The 20,920-nt window shown below is 49.6% G+C and overlaps 1 protein-coding gene across 1 annotated transcript in view; it reads right to left on the reverse strand.

The window, feature by feature from the left end:
* Window positions 1-20,230, reverse strand: part of PEX16 (peroxisomal biogenesis factor 16) — a 94,194-nt gene extending 73,964 nt beyond the window's left edge. The window contains exons 1-5 of the mRNA XM_086959646.1: window positions 20,013-20,230; window positions 13,582-13,617; window positions 12,889-12,965; window positions 12,300-12,433; window positions 10,747-10,847 (exon numbers count right to left, since the gene is read on the reverse strand). Coding sequence (XP_086815772.1) covers window positions 10,747-10,847; window positions 12,300-12,433; window positions 12,889-12,965; window positions 13,582-13,617; window positions 20,013-20,139 — 475 coding nt within the window. The 5' untranslated portion in view covers window positions 20,140-20,230. The remainder of the gene's footprint in view (window positions 1-10,746; window positions 10,848-12,299; window positions 12,434-12,888; window positions 12,966-13,581; window positions 13,618-20,012) is intronic.
* Window positions 20,231-20,920: the final 690 nt, after the last annotated feature.

Genomic DNA, 20,920 nt, shown 5'->3' on the forward strand with positions numbered 1-20,920 from the left:
CCTATACATATTATATATACTCTACTGTGCAGTATAAATACAGGGTAAATGGAGACAGAGAACGATTAAGGGGCAATGAGATTAGATGGAGATAGTACTGGTCCATTCATCAAGGGTATTAAGCCCATGGTTCACCGAATAGACTCTGGCGATCCATTTGCATTCAGCTCTATTGAGTAGAGCAGCCATGTTACCTCCTCTGAGGGGTAAAGTAGGTTTGTCAATTACCAACCACTTGAGATCTGTGTCTGTATGTGATTGCTCAAGGAAGTGAGAGACCAATGGCGCTGTGAGTACTTTGCAGTTGATTCTGCTTTTGTGTTGGATGATCCGTTGTTTCACCATTTGGGTGGTCTGCCCAATGTAAATGAGGTCACATGGGCAGCGGATAGCGTAAATAACATTTTGGGTTTTGCAATTAGAATGATGAGTGAGCTGGTGTGTCTGCCCATTGAAAGTAAATTCCTTAGTGTTCAGTGTCAGTTCACAGACGCTGCAGGATTGGCATTTGAAATGTCCGATGACTGGGGGCATGCCCCATGCTGCTGTGATGGTATGTGTCTCAGCGGTGGGGGTCGGCCAAGTAATGGCACGAACCAGATGGTTAGCGATGTTGTTTCCTCTCTGGTATGAAAACAGGGGTGGTGTAGTAAATTGTTCCTCAGATCGTAGAACACTCCAGTTCTTTTTAATTATTTTGGCTACTTTGTTACTATCCGGGCTGAAAACTGAGACAAAGGGGATCCTATTCAAAGTTTTTTTGTTTTGATTGGGCCTAAGTAGATCCTCCCGGTGGTTATACCATGCTCGTTTCTTTGCTTGTTTGACCAGGCGTCGTGGGTAGCCTCTGTTAATCAGTTTTAAGACCAGAATGTCCGCCTCCCTAAAGTAATCCTTGCCACTTGCAATTTCGTCGGATCCGAAGGAATTGGCCAAATGGTAGACCATCACATAAGCTTCTGGGATGGTTACTTGAGTAGTGCAGCAAAGTATTGCGTTCAGTGGGCTTACGGAAGAGCGATGTTCCAAGTTTGCCATCTTCTGCATGTATTGTGACATCAAGGAAGGGTAAATCATTTGTTTTGGTCTCACTCGTGAATTTGAGATGTTCTTGTGAAGAGTTCAACCACGCAATAAAGGGCTGTAGGGAGTCAGCCGTGCCATTCCATATTAATAAAATGTCATCGATGTATCGACGCCACAAATGGATTTGGGGTCGATACGGGTTGAGGAACAGAGACTTCTCCAGGGCGTGTACATATAGAATAGCGAAGTTTGGAGCGAAGCAAGCGCCCATGGCTACTTCCTTGATTTGTAGATAGTATGTGCTTTTGTACAAGAAGTAGTTGTTCTGTAAGGCCACTCGTAGAAGGTCCATAATGAAGTCGGTGGGAATTTTGGATGGTTGTGGTCTGGCAATCAACAGATTTTTGATAACGGTGAGTCCTTCACAGTGGGGGATGTTTGTGTAAAGGGACTCGATGTCCAAGCTAGCCATTATTTGATTATCCAGATCAAAGTGTTGGTCTTCGATGGTGTTGATTAAGTCCATGGTGTCACGTATGTAAGTGTCTGTAATAGGCACAAACTCTTTGATCACAGAGTCCACGTATTTACCAAGGGGTTCCAAAATGGAGCCACACCCTGATACGATCGGGCGTCCAGGAGGATTTCTGGCATCCTTGTGCATTTTGGGGAGCACGTACAGAACTGGGGTCCTGGTGGGCTGACTCCCAGAGCGTGCGAGCTCCGACCGCGGTCTTTTCACGCCTTCCAGATCGCGACGGCGTGTATCTCACTGACCCAATTCTCTCCCTTTGCCCGTACAGACGCAGCCAACACCACGCGAGCAGTCCTACTTAGAACCGCGATCAGGTAACTCTTCGCATGTTGTATTTACCCTTGACCCAAGTTACTAGACGCCCTCGCGCCTCCTAGTAAACATTATTTTTTTCCCCCAGCACTCGATCAAAATTACTTCGAAGTGCCGCCAGCCACGCATTCCTGCCTGGCTACCTTGTGAGTGTTGAGTTGTATTGATTTCCACCCTCCACTGCCCGGCTAATTGATTCTAGACCGGCCACACCTGCACACTAGGCACCCCCAATTGTCACCCTCCTTCCCTCTCCGGCCACCACTACTACCACTTCATTAGCACAGTATACCTTCAGTGATACAGCCCTAATTAGCCACTGTTCACCTTCGCACCACCCGCTCCCACTGCCAGCAGCCTCCCTAAATTGCCCTTCTTTGCCTACAGCGCTGTACCCATCAACAACCCTGTCCTGATGAGGATCCCGACTAAAGGGGATCGAAACGCCGTCGACCACACAGCCTGAATCATATGACGCATCCCGCGCTTAAAGCTCCCACAAGGAATAATTGTTCTTCCAAGTGACTGTAACTTGTGTTGTGGAGTTTTATCTGATGTATATACTTTGTTTAATGCGTCGTCTATGCTGTTTTTAAAGCACTTGCACACTCACCTCACTAAACTGTATATAGCACCTTGCACCAAGTGCCACCGGGTTGTTATAAGATCTGATCTTTACAGTGCTGTTCCTAACTGTAATTTCATATGAAAGAAAAATTTGTTTTCTTGGTGAATAATACCACTTTTTCCTGAATCATTTGACTCCTTGTTTCTGTTCTTTGTAATGCCCACGGCATACACAATTGAAACTGTCTCTACATGATACCAGTTGGGAATTGTTTTTGTCTACATGAGCACCCCCTTGAGCATTGGCAAGGTTTTAATTGACTTTTCGGCCACAGAGAAAGTGTCGAACAGAAAGTCTACATCCACAGGATCTGAGTGCAGCTGGACATCGTGGTTAGCTGCAGCTCTTTCGATCAGCGCGTTGAAGGCAGCAGAGTCCTCCGTTGGCGAAGTTTTTGGCGCAAAGAAATGCGGTTCCAGACTTGACTGCGGGTCCTCGGGGTCGCCTCCGGCAGACCAAGGTTCATGTTCCTCCTCCGGATCCGAGTACGCCGGATAGTTGTACTCGACCTCTTCCTCGTCGTCATCCCCCGCGGTAGAGCGATTCGGGGATCGTGGCAGGTCACTCGGTGACGCCGGCGCCGGAGGCGCTGCAGTGCCCGCAGAGTCCTTTTTATTTTTTAGAGGAATACGAAAGTGTTCCAGCACCGGCTCCGTGGTGATTTTTCATTTGAGGAGGGACAGTTTTCCAGTATTGGCGTCGATGATAACTTCACGACGTTCTTCCTCCGCGAGTGGTTGGAGCCGAGGCTTAGCCACCACCAGAGACGCTTTGGGCGTCGACACCTCCTTCAAGGGAACCCCGACCACCTGCTTCGGGGCGAATGCCTTCGGCGCCGACTTCGGCGGTAGGGTGAAGTGGATAGGCGTGTGCGCCTTGGACGGCTTCAGTGCGGGCTTCGACACCCCAGCCTCTGGGCCTGTAAGCTCCGCGGCCTTTCGAATCCGGTGCAGGGACTCCTGGACCTTCTTTGTGAGGGCTGGAGAGGGAGCGACCGTTTCGCCAGATTTCCCCGATTTGGGAGTTGTGTCGGCGAGAGGCAGAGTCTTCGGAGTCGAAGCTGGGACCCTCCTTGGCTCCGGCGGCCGGTGCCGGGGAAGCCTGAGTCTTGGGTTCACCTTGACGCTTCTTCGAAGCCTTCTTTGGGTCGTCGACCGCGACCACCTTCGGCGCCGATGCAGCCGCGTCGGCCGGCTTTGCTTTCTGCCCCGACCCAGATGACTTAGGGTCGGCCATATTGGCTGGGCCGCCCATGTCGGCCATTTTGGATTTCTTTGGTTTTGACGCCTCCAAAGCCTTCTGTACGGCTTTCACTTTCGGTTTCGAAGCCGTAGCTGTTGAACCCGATGGCTTCACTTTCGGTTTTGAAAAAGTGAGCGGCACCTCTAAAATGTCCGTGGCCGGGCTCGTAGGCGGGGCTGCTGGACTTAGAACAGGATCTTGGGTAAGGCCCGAAGGCGATCCCTCGACCTGGGCCGTAGGAAGGGGGTCAACCCCTGAGTCAGTCCGGGGGTGCTCGTCCTCAGAGCTGTCCCCCACGGTGGCAAAGGCCGTATCGTCGTCCCCTACCTCGTCGTCGGCTTCGCCAAACTCCTCGTCCCCTGCGTCGTAGGCCTCCCCCTTGGACGCAGGGCTAGAGTCCGAAACCTGCTGGACATCGTCGTCTCCGACGTCTTCCTCGAAGATGTTGTCCGGCGGGGGCGCAGACAGTTTGGCCTGGAGTCTCGCAGCCCGACGAATCTTGAGGGTCTTCTTGCACCGGAACTTCGAGCAGGCCATACACCTGGCCTCGTTGTGGTCCGGCGACAGACAGGTGTTGCACACTGGGTGCACGTCGAGGTGCGAGTTCTTCGCGTTGCAAACCGGGCACCGTTTAAACGGAGTCCGTTCCATGGCCTGAGCGTCGTGTGGGCCCGTCCGCGCCGAGAGCACGCGGAAGGGCAGCGAAAGTTCGGAGCTGGAGAAACAGTAAACCCGAACGAGAACTATACCGGCGCCAAGCCTAAAGACCTTTTGGTCTCGAGTTAAATGAGTTAAACAACTATCGGTTCCGACAGAGGGAACCGACGCACATCCGAACCCAATGGCGGAAAAAAACAATCTGGGGATGGAGGCGATGCCCATGCGCACTGTAGTCCAGGGGAGGAGCCACCTATCTCGTGATACTTCGAAGACTCTTCCAGGACAACAATGTGCAATCATCCGGACCCAACACTAGGCGGCGATCTATGCACAGATATGAATTCAGCAGCCCACATGCCTCGAACACATAGATTCCTCCTAAAAGGGTATAAAGCGAGGATAATAGAGGAAAAGAAGGCCCACTTCTCGCATCTGACGGCCTCCCTCAACTCCCCTAGGGAACTGTTTAAGATTGTAGACTTCCTCTGTACCCTGCAAACGCCGGACCCTATAGTGGACTCTCAAGAGCTGTGTGACAAGATTTCGACCTTTTTTCACACCAAAGTAGTGGACATCCACACCTCTCTCGAATCTCTTAAATGCGAACTGGGTCCCCTTTCCCCTACGTGTTCCGCCCCCTGTAGAACGCCAGGCGAAGGATCAACCCCATAGTAGTCTTCTCAACTTTCCCCTTCTTACCGCTCAGCAGCTGGATCTGCTTCTGGACAAAATTAAATCCGGATCCCCTTGGGACCCATGTCCCCTTAAGATCCTCAAAGGCTGCAGGGAGGCCTTGCTGCCTCCCCTCTTAAAGGTGATGAATTGTGCAATCACGGAATGCACTTTTCCTTCCTCCTGGAAAATGGCGGTGGTTAAACCTTTGTTGAAAAAGCCCACCTTGGACCCTGAGACACTGAAGAACTTCCGTCCTATTTCATTGCTGCCTGCTCCAGCAAAAATGCTGGAGGCTCATCTTAACAAACACCTAACCGCATACTTAGATGCCTTTAGCCTGTTGGACCCATCTCAACATGGTTTCCGTAGGGCCCATAGTACGGAGTCTGCCCTTACGGTAGTCACTAATAACATCTGCTCGAAGGTCGACAGCGACCAGACCTCCCTTCTGGTCCTCCTCGACCTGACAGCTGCCTTCGATACCCTGTCTCCCTCTATCCTGGTAACACATCTTAGGGACATTTGGGTCGAGGGTCCAGCGCTGGGCCTGCTGACCTCCTTTCTCAATCAGAGAGAACAGAGGGTCAAGCTGGGAGAGTTTCTGTCCCCTGCTAAACCTGTGCAATGTGGGGTCCCTCAGGGGTCGGCTTTGATCCCCACACTCTTTAACATCTATGTGGCCCCTCTTGCCAGGTTAGTAAGATCTTTCGGGTTGGAGGTGTGGTCATATGCTGACGACACCCAAATCATGGTTTCCTTCTGCCACTCGGTGAGCTCCTCCGCTCTCAACTTTAGGAACTGCATGGAGGCAGTTTCACAGTGGATGATCTTGAATTCACTAAAGTTGAATGGAGAGAAAACCGAGGTCCTGATCACTCGGAGGAGATCAGGATATTTGGTCTAGCGACTGGTGGCCTCCATCCCTTAGAGTGTGCCGCTTGCCCCCTCAATCCGCCCGGAATTTGGGGGTGCTGATTGACACTACACTTTCTTTGGACGTTCAGGTCAATAGGACAGTCTCCACTTGCTGTGGTGTCATCATGATTCCGAGAAGGATAGCACATTATCTATCTCTAGAAGCTCGAAAGCAGATCGTGGTGGCCCTTGTCTCTTCGAGACTTGATTATTGTAACGCGTTATACTCAGGCATAAACAAAAAGCTCATCCAGCACCTACAGATTGTACAGAAAGCAGCGGCCAGATTTGTTTTGGATGGCCCCAGGCTTTCCTCTGCCACATTAGCCAGGAAGAGCCTGCACTGGCTTCACACAGGTGCCCAGGGTATGAGTGCTAAAGAGGGTCCCACGGGCTCAGCATATCTTATGCCACGCTAAGGAACCCACTACAAATTCCACACAGACTGCCATTGCAGGGTGTGTGACATGGTGCAAAGATGACATGACACACAGCTGTGTGTCATGCTAAAGTCACTATATCTAATATATGTAAGTCACCCCTCAGCAGGGCTTTAAGAGAGGATGCATTATATTTTATGTGAGGACATATCTGCATATCTAGTGTGCTGGCTGATTGGTCCAGTCCGTCACCACTGACCAGTTTGTGCCCCCCCAGGAGGTGAAACCCCTGCTCTCAGAGGACAGAAACAATGCCTGCTCTGGGTGTGGGGTTTCACCTCCTTTTCCATGAAGGCTGGTAAGTGTGCATTCAAAGGCAGGGAGCTTCAAAGAGCCCATGGCCTTTGGTGTGCAAAACTGGTTCCGTCAGACGGAGGGGATGCCAACCTCATCCCCTGACCAGGGCCCATTTAGCACCTGGACAAGTGCGAAAATAAGTAGTCAGAGAGGCGTGTTCACCCTCAGGCTAGTTCGACCCCTAAGGTGGGCTACCTGATGTAGACACGAAATTTAAAGGTCTGCTATCTTGGTGATGGCAGAATTATGAACTCTGGGACTGGTTATGTCCACTTCCCACAGGAAGAGGGCACATAGGGGGCGTAGCGACACCAAGGGTAAGTAGCTCATTAGCTACTACCTTACACTTCCCTAATGCCCCTAAATCTAGTATTTAGAGGAGCCCCATGCATCAGGAAATCAGATTCCTAACAACCTAAGAAGGATGACACCGAAGAGTTGCGAGGAGTCTGTAAAAGCAACTGACTTGGTGCTAACGCGGTCAGGTTGTCTGCTTTTCAGACAAACTTGGGCTAAAGTGGTCTCGTACTGCAGCCGCTGTGCCTCCAAAAGCCAGGCAGGACTGCCTGCCTTCAACAAAGTCTCAGGAACTCCCTTGGAGTAGCAGAGCTGCTTCCTGCAGGCACTACAAAAGAACTGTGAAGAGTCCGGACCGCCACAAACCAGACACCAGAAAACGCCATTGCCCGAGTTGAAGTGGGCTAATGGTGCCTGCGTGGTCCCCGACCATCCTGACACAAAGCCCACCGCGAGTTTCCCCACAGTGGACTTACTGATGCCACCTGCAGGCTCTTTGTGCAGGCCCACTCTACCTGGAGTGTCTCCAGTGACGACAAACCGAACACCTCTGCACCGACCACCCTGCCAGAGGAGAAAAGAACCAAAGGTGTCCCCACGTCCTAGAGCATCGGAAGATATGAACCCCTTGTTGTTTCAGCCTGGCTGGTCTCCCAGGCCCAGCTTGCAGCCTCTTTGCAACCAGACCATTCCCCATTAAAGTGAATGGGACGCACGAGGCTGAAACACACCTGCGCACCCAGATGCCCCAGAGCCTCCTGAGGTGACTGGTTTGTGTGGCCTTGGATCTTGCCTCATACTCCCCTTAAGTCCAGGAGATTTGTCCCGTAAGTCGCAGTGAACTGCCTGAATGCAGTACATGTTTTTTCCCATATAATAACATTGGGCACCCGATGCTGAATAGCACTTATGCACCCGGCCGCCCCAGTGCTTTCCGAGGTGACCTGCAGGTGCTGCCTTGACCTTGCCCCACACCTACCTTCAGTCCAGGAGATTAGTCCTGTAAGTCGCTGTGAAGTAACCGTATGCAGTGTACGTCTTTGCTCCATAAGATAACATTACCACTTCAGAAATTGCAGTGTCCATTTTTTTAAACTACAAAAATTCATAACTAGAAAAGTACTTACCTGATTCCGATGATCTTGGTATCTAACTTCATATAAAAGTATGTGTTATTTTTATAAATTGGTGACGGATTTCTTTTTTGCGTGGGTGTCTCTCTTACTGTTTTTGTGTGTGTAATAAATGCCTAGCACTGCCCTCTGATAAGCCCAACTGCTCACCCACACTGCCACAAAAGAGAGCATTTGAGGAGTCATTTGTGCATCTGTAATTCCTTTGGGGTTAGCCTGGACTCTTTACCCAGTGTACCTCTTTTAGGTCCACTATATAAAGAGCCGGCTTCCTACTACGCCAAGCCCAAACTTCTTGCTGAAGTGCTGGTGACCCGGCTAAAACGAGTAATTCATACCCTGGAGTATCCCAACCAATCGAACTTCATGCTTACAGCTAAACTAAGTCTGCCTAGGCTGTATGGATGCACGAGACACATGAGCACAGTAGGAGAGCCGGCACTAATGATGCAACAATGGAGTTAGACACGCCATCATGGAAGCAAATGTTTGAGGTGTTGGACAAGATGGGTCCCAAGTGGACTGAGCATCTGTACAGTCAAACGACAGCCAGAGTGAGGGTCAAAGGTGCATTGAAAAGGCCCTTCCAGCTACAGAGAGGAACAAGGCCAAGCGGCCCTTTGTCTCAAATGATTTTTAATACTGCTGATAGAACCCTTGGCAGCATGGATCACGGCGGACCTCCTAATCCAAGAACTGAGCTGGGACAGATCCTGTGAGGAACGAACATGGTTGCATGCAGACCCCGAGCAGACCGTCAATAGACAGCTCTAAGTTTTTAGGAATTGTGGAAAATATTCTGGATACAAAATTTACTGGGGAACTCCAACGTATTTCCATTAAAAAGGCATGGCACTGTGAATACTGCTACACTGTCCAATCAGGGATTTCGGTATTTAGGTGTTTACATAACAAGAGACAGGGAGGCCTTGCTGGAGAAGTAGGAGACTGAGATCCCGCTTGGATTCGTTGATGGGCACCGCAGTGGGCACATTCAAGATGATCTCCCTGCCACAAGGTTTCAATGCGCGCTGCAGAACAGATTGTCTACAATATGGTATAGACCAGTAATTAACAGAGGATTACAGTACAATGAGAGACAACAGTACAGTATAACTATTTATATATGGTTTGACAAAGACCCCTGGGCGGTTGAAACGCGTTACCTGGTTATGGGTGGTAAAAAAAAACAACTCTCTCCACAGCGAGCCCGGTCATGCTGGAGTCTGTTTCTGATGCTGGAGCAGTCAGTTGTAACGATATATATAAATATAGTTTGCGTGTATGTTGAGGGAGATAAGTTGATTTCCAGAGAATAGGTGCAGCCTGACCAAGAATAAATACATAAACAGCAGAGCTCTAGTTAGCATATAGCTAAGTGGCAGTGCTTAACTTGTAAAAGAATAAGTGCCAGGAACCTGTCGCAGGCACTGCCTAATGTCGGGGTTGCTGCTCAACAATGCTGTCACCCTTGATCCAGGTTATCCCTTTGGCATTCATCCAGACACTCCCAGGCCCTTGATCTCACTCTTGCAGAGTCTTTTTTTCACCCCCACGGTCTCACATCACTGATTCTTCTGTCTTGCTCTTCCTCCTTTTCCCTTTTTCTGTGTTTCTCTCTCCAACTTTGAGTCAAAGTTTAAGATGAAAAATGAGTCCTGGTCCCCAACAATGAGTGCAGGTGGGAACCACCTGCAAGAACTGGCTCAAATTAACCACTGTAACTTGGCCATAAAAGCAGTAGCCAATAAGCAAGAGAAGACGGCACTAAAAGTTAAGGGTAAGAGACTGGCACTGGGGAAGTGATGGAGCTGGGAGAGGAGTGGGGTCTGGAGAAGGCGCAGGCTTGAAACCATAGAATAGAAGACGGATAATACGATACGATACAGTAGAAACTCAAAATTATTATAATGACTGAACTCAAGACTCACAGCAGGATACGCAGATGTAGACTATTGAGAAAGGCAATGGATTAGAGTGGGATTAGACCAGCAAGGGTTCCTCAATGAGCAAGTTCTTGAGAAGAGCATCAAGCTTGAAAGAAGGGGGTATTTTTAACATGGAGAGAGCAGGCGTCCTGTACTCTTGGGGCGCTGCCGGAGAACATAGCAGCGAACAGAGTCTATGTTTGGTGATCCATGGAGGGTGGTGCAGCCTTACTGAAGACAGAAGGGCACCCCGGCCTCAACTTCCAGCTTCAGATCTTGGAATAGAGAATGTGTCTAAGATTCTTGAGGTTGTGGGGTGATACAGTGATGATGGAGGAGCCTTACTAAAGAAAGAAGGGGACCGCGGCCTCCACTGCTAGATTCAGATCTTGGAAACAGAGAATAGGTCTAAGATTGCTGAGGTTCTGGCGGTGACATCAGGCTAGTGTAGCCATGGCTTGGGAATAGCTTTCAAGATTAAGATTAGCCATGAAGGAAACCCCCAGTTTTAGCAGTGATAGTCGGGTTTGGAGAGATATTTGCCAAATTTACGGATTTAAGCCAGAAAATGTCAGTAGCTGAGCCGAATTTGGGTGCTTGAGGCTCCTCGGTCTATGCAGAGGGTTGCATTCGACCACGGATGGGCAGTGCTACTCACCCTCGCCCTCAAGCTGCAGCTCCCGGTCCAGCGGCACGATGGGTGGGGACGTCTGTAAGCCAGCCTTGTGGTACCACAGCAGAAGGATCCTTAAAATGGCCCTGAAAAAGGAGTGAACACTTTAAAAGATCCAGAATGCACAAAACCACACTGATGCCGGGGAAGCAGCCAAAGCATTAACAAAGGAGAATATAAATCATTCTAATGAGCAGAGAAGAGGAGAGGAAGGGATAAAAGGCACAGAATACAAACACTACTGGTGCACATGAAGGAGCGGCTCTAAAGGCTACAGGGGGGGGGGGGGGGAGGACAGGCCTGTAAAGTCTACAGCGAGGACACGGTCACAGAATGGCAGCTGTTACAGAGGATAAGGCCAGTTAAGCCTGATCCTCTGTAACAGAGGGCGCCAGAAGTGGCGCTTCTTCTGCAAATCCAAAATAGGACAAGACCAATTGCCTACAAAGGAGTGGTGCTGAAGCAACTGTCCGTGTCTTTTTGAGCTTCTCCCTCACCAAGAGCTAATGTCGCAGGAGGAATGCGCAAAACTGCCCAGCCGAGGATGCGTACTCTTCAGCCTTACTACAAAACCCTTCTCCCAATTCAGGGATACCCTTGCTCCAGAGTTACCGGCTGGTGCCTCTGCTGCACCTCTGACGATGATCCCACAGCCTCCATCCAGGTCCAGTGAGAGTGGGCTGGTGGAAGATGAAGACACTGCCTGAGCAGACTGGCACCAAACCTCTGGGACCTTTGCTGCTGGTCAATCCTGGGACTGGTCCTGCACTATTTTGAGGCAGGGAGATGAGATGTGCAAACAAACAATTGCCAGTACCAGTGAAGAAGGCGGCGGAGCCCTTTGCTTCGCTTGCATCCCCAACCTTTGTGTCCCTCATTGCACTCCTCTCCTGTTCGATCACTGTTCCCAGGTGCAGTTATTCTGCCCAACTAATGTGGTAAAATGCACGTTTATGAGCCCTCACCCAGGAGACCTGTGCACCCTTCCTTGCCCACCAACTGACTGTTGGCCAAGCAACAAGACTACCAGTAGGACATCATCAGGAGCTGCGCAAACATGGCAGAGGAGCAGTAAACAGGAGAGCCCACAGATGGCACTGTAGGTGCCACATTAAAGCCCAGGCAGGTCTGCTGCTAGGGAAAGATCCACACAGCCTTTCATGCAGTCACAAAAGAGTCTGGTAGCTGCCAAGGCTTAGTGTAATACAGAGCACATCAGAAGAACACTTACAGCAAAACATGTAGTAAGGTCATCTCTCATTCAAGACTTTACAGAAAAAGAGGGAGAGGGGAGTAAAGAAGGTACGACTTATAGGTTTCAAAACCACTTGAGAGGTAGAGGTGTGTGCCAACAGAAAACGCCCAAAGGGAAAGAGACAGAGTGGGTGGAGAAGAGAAGCAAACACTCCAGCCTGGAAATGGTACCTGTACAGGCAGAGAAGAAAAAGAAGGGCAGAGGGACAGCTCCTTGTGCTGGAAAGGACTATCTTTCCAAAACCCACAGGACTGAGCAGTCGCTCCCCTACACGAATACTTACTTCGCCAGCTGAATGAGAACGATGACTGCCCACCGGCCCACGTCACCCCACGCCTTGGCAGCGCCCAATTCGATAAAAACTTCTACACACTCCAGCACACTAAGCCACGTCATCAGCTTCTGCTGGGACAGGGGCTGGCAAAAAAGAGAGACAGGATGTGAGATATGATTGGGGCAGTAACCACAAGGGACAAGAGAGAAGGATTGTGGCCTAGGAGAAGGGCCTCTGGGTGGGGAGGGCGAAAGGGAATGTGGAGGGATATAGGAGCAAGGATGGTAAAAAATGAGAAGGGGGCAGGAGCCACAGATGACGAAGAGCAGAGCAGTGGAGAGGCTGCAAGAGAGGATGAGGGGAAGGAAGGGACCAGGAAGGAGTTAAAGAAACAAGGCCTATGGTGGAGGTGGGGATATGGGAGGCACTGAGACAGAGAAATGAGATGAGAACAGAAGATCACCAGGGTAGGAAGATTGTGCAAGGGAAGAAAGGAGACGCGTCTTCGAGTGCCCCAGGATACAGAGTCCCAGCGTAGTTGTTATTTGAGGATGGACATCCAGAGAAGCGACAAGAGGCAGAGTAAGAACCAACTCACCACAGGAAGGGACTGCCGGAGCTGCTTCCGCAGGATTGCATCATTCAGGAGCACAAGCAGATTGGATGCAGAGTAGACTAAAGAGCAAGAGAGGGACTTCACTCTACTGTATATCAGAGCTCTGGATTCATTCCAACAACTACAAGAACCCCCCAAGCATCCGCATCTGCAACGCCATTTCGTACAGTGCACTCCACTCCAAACACTGCACCATCAGTTACCCAGCCATCATCCTTCTGAAACCTCAGCCGCAACAGTCACCCGACCACCAACTCCCAATACCCCCCCACTCCTCTGCAGTCATCCACCCTGCAGCGCCTTTCCACAAAAACCTTAACTTACTGCCACTGGACACCAACCGTACAGACATAACAGACCCCACTCAACGCCACCTATATTCTGTTGCACAACACCATACACCACTCTTGTAGAGTACCCTCAACCCGAAATCACTTTTAAGACCATCAGATACACCACAACTTACTAACTCATCCCAACTTCGGAACATAAGTCAATCCCTACAAACACCTTCCAGAAAGCATCCCAACCAAGCTCCACGCCTCATCACAGAATACCACATTGCTACGCCTCAAACCAACACCCGCCATTTCCCTCATGCGCCCAAGCAAGTGAAAACGATTCAGACCCCAAATCATACCCACAGTATATAATCAACGCATCCTCCATACATACCAAGCTCTGAGAGTTCATGGGAATCCGAAGAGCGACCTGGAGGGAAAAACATGTAAACGTTACAAAGAGCAAACGCTGGAGACTGGGTGTGCAGCGATTTCGCCCAACAGTAACTTTCTCCGCAGCCTTCTAAATACTCATGGCTGGACATAGTAAAAATGGGGACCTTCTTTAAACTCCACAATGTATAGAAAGCCCGGGCACCACACTGCTCTGAGTTTTGAAAGAGAATGAGGGATTTTGTACAGCAGCTAGACTGCTCTCACCACTGCTCATACTGACCGGGGAGTTAAACCTATAGATATCCGATAAACGTTTTAAAAGTTTGCTCCAGTGAATCGTGGAAGCTATGCCTGTCCTTGCTAGGTAGGGCTTCTAGGTAAAGGGCGACAGGTTAAGGACATCGCCTGTTTGGGCCTGGAAATGGCCTTCGACAAGAAACTCTTCCACTCCACTTCCAGACCCTTCGTAAGCGGCCACTCACCATCACAGGGGACTTCTGTTCCTGGCTGGAGGGGGCTATCATTCCTGGGTACAGACACCTTTACACATCCACAGGGCGGTGACAGCGAGCACTTGCCGGCTGTAGGGGATTATCGCTTCTGGGTCCGGTCACCTTACTGGGCACTATGAGGTCTGCTCTCCTGCATACACCCCTTTATTGAACACCAGGGGATTGTCACTCCTGGATACACCCCTCATACACATCCAGAGGGTAGGGGTGGCTCTCCATGGGCTCCAGGGCGCGGGCACTCCACTGACCCACCACTTGGGTTCCAAGGATTACCATGCCTGACTACAGACCACCTCCTGGGCACTTGAGGTTTATCACCATGGATCCAGCCCACCAGATCAACTAGGGACAGAGCCGCCACCAGGTCCAATGCAACTCCCGGAGAAAAAGAACGGCAATCCCAGGACATCCCAGTGATAACCAGATGCCAGGTCAGGTTCACAGGACATGACTAGTTGCGCCTGGACTTGAAGCCCACTAAGGTTGTTTGTGGATACAACAGTCACGGGCTACAGTCGCCACAGCTGTACTCGCCTACATAATCCCCCAGCTCTGTACCCCACCAGCTCACACTCCAATCCTAGCTCAGGCCACAGCCAAAGTACTCCATATTGACCCCATCCCTTGCCCCACCAATATTACTCCTTCTACACCAGGCGCTACCTCTGCAAAGCATCAACAAGAGAGCAGAGGCGAGCACCCTACTACTCAGAGTTAGAGGCGTGAACCAGAACTGTCTCAACATATCTAATCTATTTCAGAAGCAGCGCCCGACTTCGCTTCCATCACGTGAGGACTCTGCGCCCACGCGCCATAAAGCCATTCCAGCTGTATGTTGCACCATCAACGAAAATGGTATCAGCAAGATTGGGGAAGGCCAAGCAGCCATCCACCAGCTGCAAATCCTTGGTGGTAAGATGCCCCTCCAGCTTTCACTGGTTCCCGCCTCTAGATCTATAGCATGCCTTCTACCAACGGAGAGATTGAGGACAGGTGACTAGAATCAACGTCCAAGACTATACTAATCCACCCTGACCCATACAACCTAGGTTACCTAAGCCCCTGGTTAGACAACACGTACTTAATAACAATGATAGCCACAAAGTTCAATCTCGATTAGTTACAACCGCCAACAAATCACATCTGGTGCAGCCCGTTCCAGTGATCACGTCCTGGGTGTCCTAGTCACCCCACACCCTCCTAGAGGGTCGCACTGGTGACTGCTGACACAGTCACCTGGACCAACCAGAGAGTTAGTACCTACAGGATCAACGTAGAGGTCATTAAAGCTTGATTTGATCTTGCTACATCTGTTATGCGATCAAAGACAGAGGTCATACGGCACATTATGTCTTCTTACAAATTGCTGCTTATTTTATCCTGGAGATTGTGGTTTATTTTTCTTTCTCTGACTGCAAAGCTAGAGGGTTTTGTTAAGTAAACCGTCTTAGAAGTATGCTGGACACAATACATTTTAATAACTTGTAAATAAACTGTACAAATATTTCAAAATATATTTAGGTAGAAAGCACATTTTTGTACTTCTGAAGTGAGATGAAAACAAGGATTTAACAGGATCAAAATAAATTTGAAAAATTTACTTTGCAATCTGCAAATAGTAAATATTTTTGTTGAAACCCAATTTCCACAGATTATTGTTTATACACCATGTATGTAGCGTTTTCAGTAAAACTGCAGGTCAGTAGAAATGTTTGTGGCTATTTCAATGGAAACTGTCTGCCAGTCAATAACAGTCTGCTACCACATCATGCTTTAATAATATATTTACTAAATGTGAGAGTTTTAAAATATGCACTAACATTTCTGCCCCGATGACAATGCTATTAGTGAAATAAAAAGGCAAGACAGGGGTCGTGCGTACCCTAGATGTGGACTACATTTTAATTATTATACATTTAGCAAAAGTTTAGACTATTAAATCAAAACAAGGGAGTTTTTGTGTAGGCGTGGACAATAAATTCTGCTCTGCCGGTAGAGTTTTGCCCACCAGATTGACACTTATAATGTGGAGTTTCGGCAAAACTCCACAAACAGCTGTGTGGCGGAGTTATTTTTTTTTTGTGCGGCTCACCGACGTTATCTTCACGAGTAAGAACTGTAGCCCCCTGGCGTGATTTTCGGCATCAGGACAGCACTCTGTGACATTTTCTCAATGCAGGCAGCTGCGACAGTCCGCAGGCGAGAAAGCTGCAGTTCGAGAAGATAATCTACTCGAGCTGCAGCAAGGAAGCAATGTCCTCTGGCGCACCGCATGGTGCTGTTCACGCTGATTTTACAGGGTGAAACAAGTTCCTGGTGCTAAATATCAGTGGAACGTGCCAATTCTGCCCGCTCACAGAACTCCGTGGAGTTTTCATGTAACTCTGCAGAATTCCGTGGAGTGAAACTCTGCGAGTTTCGCTCACCGCTATTTTTATACAGCCGACATGCCCAACTCACACTTTTGCAGGCGCTCTTGTACATAATAAACAAGCATTTACAATGCAATAGGTCTCGCAGCATTAAAGTTTGAGTTATTGGCATTGTGTATGACAATGCCAATAGCTATAACATTTGCAAATGTGACCCCTATAGCATTTGTAATGCAATATGAGTTGTATTTACATGACTTAGATGTATTGATATTACAAATAACAATAGCTTTTCATTTTTTTAATACTTAAATAAAAGTTATTGTAATTGAGTTGGTGGAAGGGTGAAGTGGGTCGTGTCCCCGAGTGATGTGGTGGTGTCCTGAGTGATGTGGTGGTGTCCCCGAGTGATGCCCCCGAGTGATGTGGTGGTGTCCCCGAGTGAAGTGGTGGTGCCCCCAGAGTGATGTGGCGGTGCCCCCAGAGTGATGTGGCGGTGCCCCCAGAGTGATGTGGCGGTGCCCCTGAGTGATGTGGCGGTGCCCCTGAGTGATGTGGTGCATGGCAGTGGTGGTGTCTGTGTGTGCATGGCAGTGGTGGTGTCTGTGTGTGCATGGCAGTGGTGGTGTCCGTGTGTGCATGGCAGTGGTGGTGTCCGTGTGTGCATGGCAGTGGTGGTGTCCGTGTGTGCATGGCAGTGGTGGTGTCCGTGTGTGCATGGCAGTGGTGGTGTCCGTGTGTGCATGGCAGTGGTGGTGTCCGTGTGTGCATGGCAGTGGTGGTGTCCGTGTGTGCATGGCAGTGGTGGTGTCTGTGTGTGCATGGCAGTGGTGGTGTCGAAATGGACTTCAAGGTGCACTTTTCCGAACAGAGATTTTTTTAATCGAAGACTGTGTTTTGTGATTGTTGCGACTGTGTGGTTCTGAATGAGACGCCGACAATAGTATATCTTCTTTAGCTTGGATCTTGTGAATAGTGCCCATTCAGAGATTGTCTTTTTATCAAAAGAATGTATTTACAGCCCTACACCAAAATCATTGTTATTACTCTTGCTGGATGAGCATTGAGTAGTTGACGGTCTGGGGTGAAAAGGTAAAAAAACAGAGCAGCCCAAATGTTAATGAAGGAAGTGATGAGGCGTACACACTTAGGCAACAGAAAAACAAAGCAGTGCCTCTTTGACTGGATTGTCATCCGTTCTTAACTGTAAAAAAAAAAAAAAAAAAGCACATTAATGCATATGAACTAAATGCAGCACATATAGTATAGATACGCAAAATAAGTATTCTCTAGCTCCTTACCAGCTAAAGATCTAACTCCAGACATTATAGCATCTGCATGCTAAGCACTATGTGTGAGACGGACCACGCACGCGCACATATGCTCAGAGAGACAAAAAAACGTGCTGTCCCGGAACAGAACGTGCCAACAATGATTGTACAACCGTAAGTGGGCCGTTGTTCCAGGAAGAACACGTTTTCAGATTAATAATATAGCTGCTGCCTGTCTCTCGTGGCGAAAGAGTTGAGCAGGCAAAATAATCTCGAGGAAGTCACAAGGCCCTCTGCCTACAGCAGAAAGTCGAGTTCATCGGTCGCACGCGGTGCTGTATCGTTAGGAGCGGATTGGCCCGAGAAACTATGACAAGGGCAGCCGGTGTTTTGTTGGAGATAAGGAAGTTCCAATAGCTGACAAAATGGCCAGACCAACCCCTACTACAGGAGGCTGCTATTAAAATGCCCCCGGAATCCCGCCGCGGCCGCCCCGGAAGTCAGGCACAGTCGCCTGTGACGGGGCGGGGCCACGTCCAGACCGGAAGAGGAGGCAGGCGGAGTCAATGAGTCTCGCGGCCCGGGGCTCCTGTGAGCGGTGTAGAGCCCCGGGGCCGCGCCAGCAGGAGGTAGGGCACCGCGTGCTGAGAGCAGAGTCCCCGACATTGGCCAGGTAAGTTCCAAAAGGCTGGGGGGGCTTGGTGCACTTGTGTGTATGTGTGTGTGTATGCTCGTGTGTGTATGTATGTGTGCGACGGTGACGGTGACGGCGGGGGAGGGGGGCCTCGGTGCACTTGTGTGTGTGTGTGTGTGTGTGTGTGTGTGTGTGTGTGTGTGTGTGTGTGCGCGCGTGTGTGTATGTGTGAGGGGGGGTGTCTCTGTATGTATGTATGTGCGTGCGTGGGCGCTTGTGTGTGTGTCTGTGAGTATGCGCGTGTGTGGTGCTTGAGCTTCCCAGGAGACAGCGCCTGGTCACAGCGCGCGTTCGCGTGCGTGTGGCAGTTTTAAATCGCCTCCAAGGCGATGCGCGCGGCCGGTACGGTCTCCTGGGAAGCACAGTCAGCAACAAAAGATCTCTGGCGAGACACAGCGCTCACGCGCTGTGTTTTCGCTACGAGACCTAATAAGAAAAAGGTGGCTCAGTGAAATAAATATTTGCTTAGGATCACACAATTTTAGCCAAGTTTATGGATGAAACGCATTAGTTAGGTCGAGTAAATTACTCTTATCACTACATCTGATTTTTTGAGGCCTGCAGAGTTACGAACAAGAAGAAAGCCACGTGCCTGAACAACAAGATAGGCAAAAATGCCTACAAGGAGGCTATCAGAATCACAAAAATACAACACTACTCCACATGTTTAACCGATGCGGAGTGCCCATCAAAGGAACTCCACAAGACAATCCAGAGTGTCAAAGTGCAGACGTTGCATAATCGCGAGCCTTATATGGACAAATGTCAATAGAACTGATCTGAAGAGCTGGAGACAAGAAACTATCTACACTCCTCCTATCCACACAATCCCCCCTAAGATGGTTGCTACCAACCTCTCATCTCTCACCACCTTTAGCGTCTCCTGAGATTGAATTCTACATAATCAACGCAATCAACCAACAAGATTAGCGTCAGTCCTGGCTCCCAAAAATCCTTCAAGATACGTTCTGCACAAACTAAACATGGGAGAACAACAGGCATACTCGCAAGCCCATATAACTTTTTTAAACGTTAATAGGCTTACTCTATGCTTTACCATAGGGACATCTCTGCCTACATGTCAAAAATGACAAGTAGTGACTTTACATTTGGAAATTAAGTTGGCATTTAAGCTTATGTTCTGTAGTGAATGCAGACTTCTAAATGGTGAGCAGCTTATAGTGCAAGAGTAAAGTTACACGTGTAGATGTATTCACATGTAAGTGAACCTCTGTGCATAGGCTGTGTCTGTACACACAGGCACTGTGCCCTCGCTTCACCCACATGCACTGGTGACCCACAGAAGCAGAGGGGACTCGTGCCCCGGGTGCCCCCGGCTTCATGGCACAGACTTATGTCTGTCGCCTCCATCAGCAGGTGTGTGTGGCACGTGAGCCCAGGTGTGCTGCTGCACCAGGTACAGGTGCCACGTGCCCAGGGGCGCTCGGAGCGCGTGCACGGGTCCCTCGCAGGCGAGGAGCCGCGTCACGTGCACAGGAGCCTTCACCGCACGTTCAGGGCGCTATGCCTGCGCTTCGAAGCGCTGCGCTGACGTGCACGAGCCATGCGCGCGCACTCACTGGCCAGCAGGTAGGAGAGCGCGCGCACGGCGCCCTCCAGCTGCGCCGCCGCGCCCGGGGTCCGCGCCACGTAGTCCTGGTAGCGCCTCGGCAGGAGCAGCAGCCTCTGGGCGCAGCGCGCGGCCATGGCTCCGGCGGGGGGTGCACCCTGGACCCGGCGCTTCCTGTTCCTGCATCCGGGGCCTGAAAGAGGGGGGGCGGGGTAGAGGGAGGGGCGTGGCCATACGGGGGAGGGGCCGGAGGAGGAGGCGGAGACCGGGCTTCAAGTAGGGAGGGAGCTCGTAAAGGGGCGCGGCCGATGCAAGTTAGGGCGTGGCCTAAAAAGTCAGCACACATCTGTGCTGTGCATAGTGTGTCGCCAGCCTGGTAATGTGCTTCTGTCAATGCGACCAGATATATAATACAAGTAACATGATACCTGCAAAAAACAGCAATATCGCCTGTGCCAGCGGTTGTTTGTTGCATATGATAAAGAAGCAACAACTAAGGCTTCATAGAATAGAATATTGAAAATGCTTCAGATGAAATGATGAGACTGGGAAAGAACTATAAGGAGTATCTTTGAAGTTTTATTTTTTAATGCGATTTTATATAGCGCGAACATTACCCGAAGGTGTCAGAGAGCTTTACATAAGTAATATAAGGACTAAGGATTACATGAGTTACATAAAAGATACAAACAGAAAAAATTGCAAATGTACAAGTTGTAGAGTCACACAAGGAAGAGATACAAATGGATATACTCTAAGAGTCACATAGGCTACAGCATATACTAGTGATTAGAGTTATCTCTATATACATAGGGAAGGGATACACATGGATATACTCTAAGAGTCACATAGGAATGGCAGAGAGTACAAAGGTCTAAACATATACTAGTGGTTAGAGTTATCTCTATATACATATAT

This window comes from Lissotriton vulgaris, chromosome 2_2, assembly GCF_964263255.1.
Source record: "Lissotriton vulgaris chromosome 2_2, aLisVul1.2, whole genome shotgun sequence".
Classification (NCBI taxonomy): Eukaryota; Metazoa; Chordata; class Amphibia; order Caudata; family Salamandridae; genus Lissotriton; species Lissotriton vulgaris.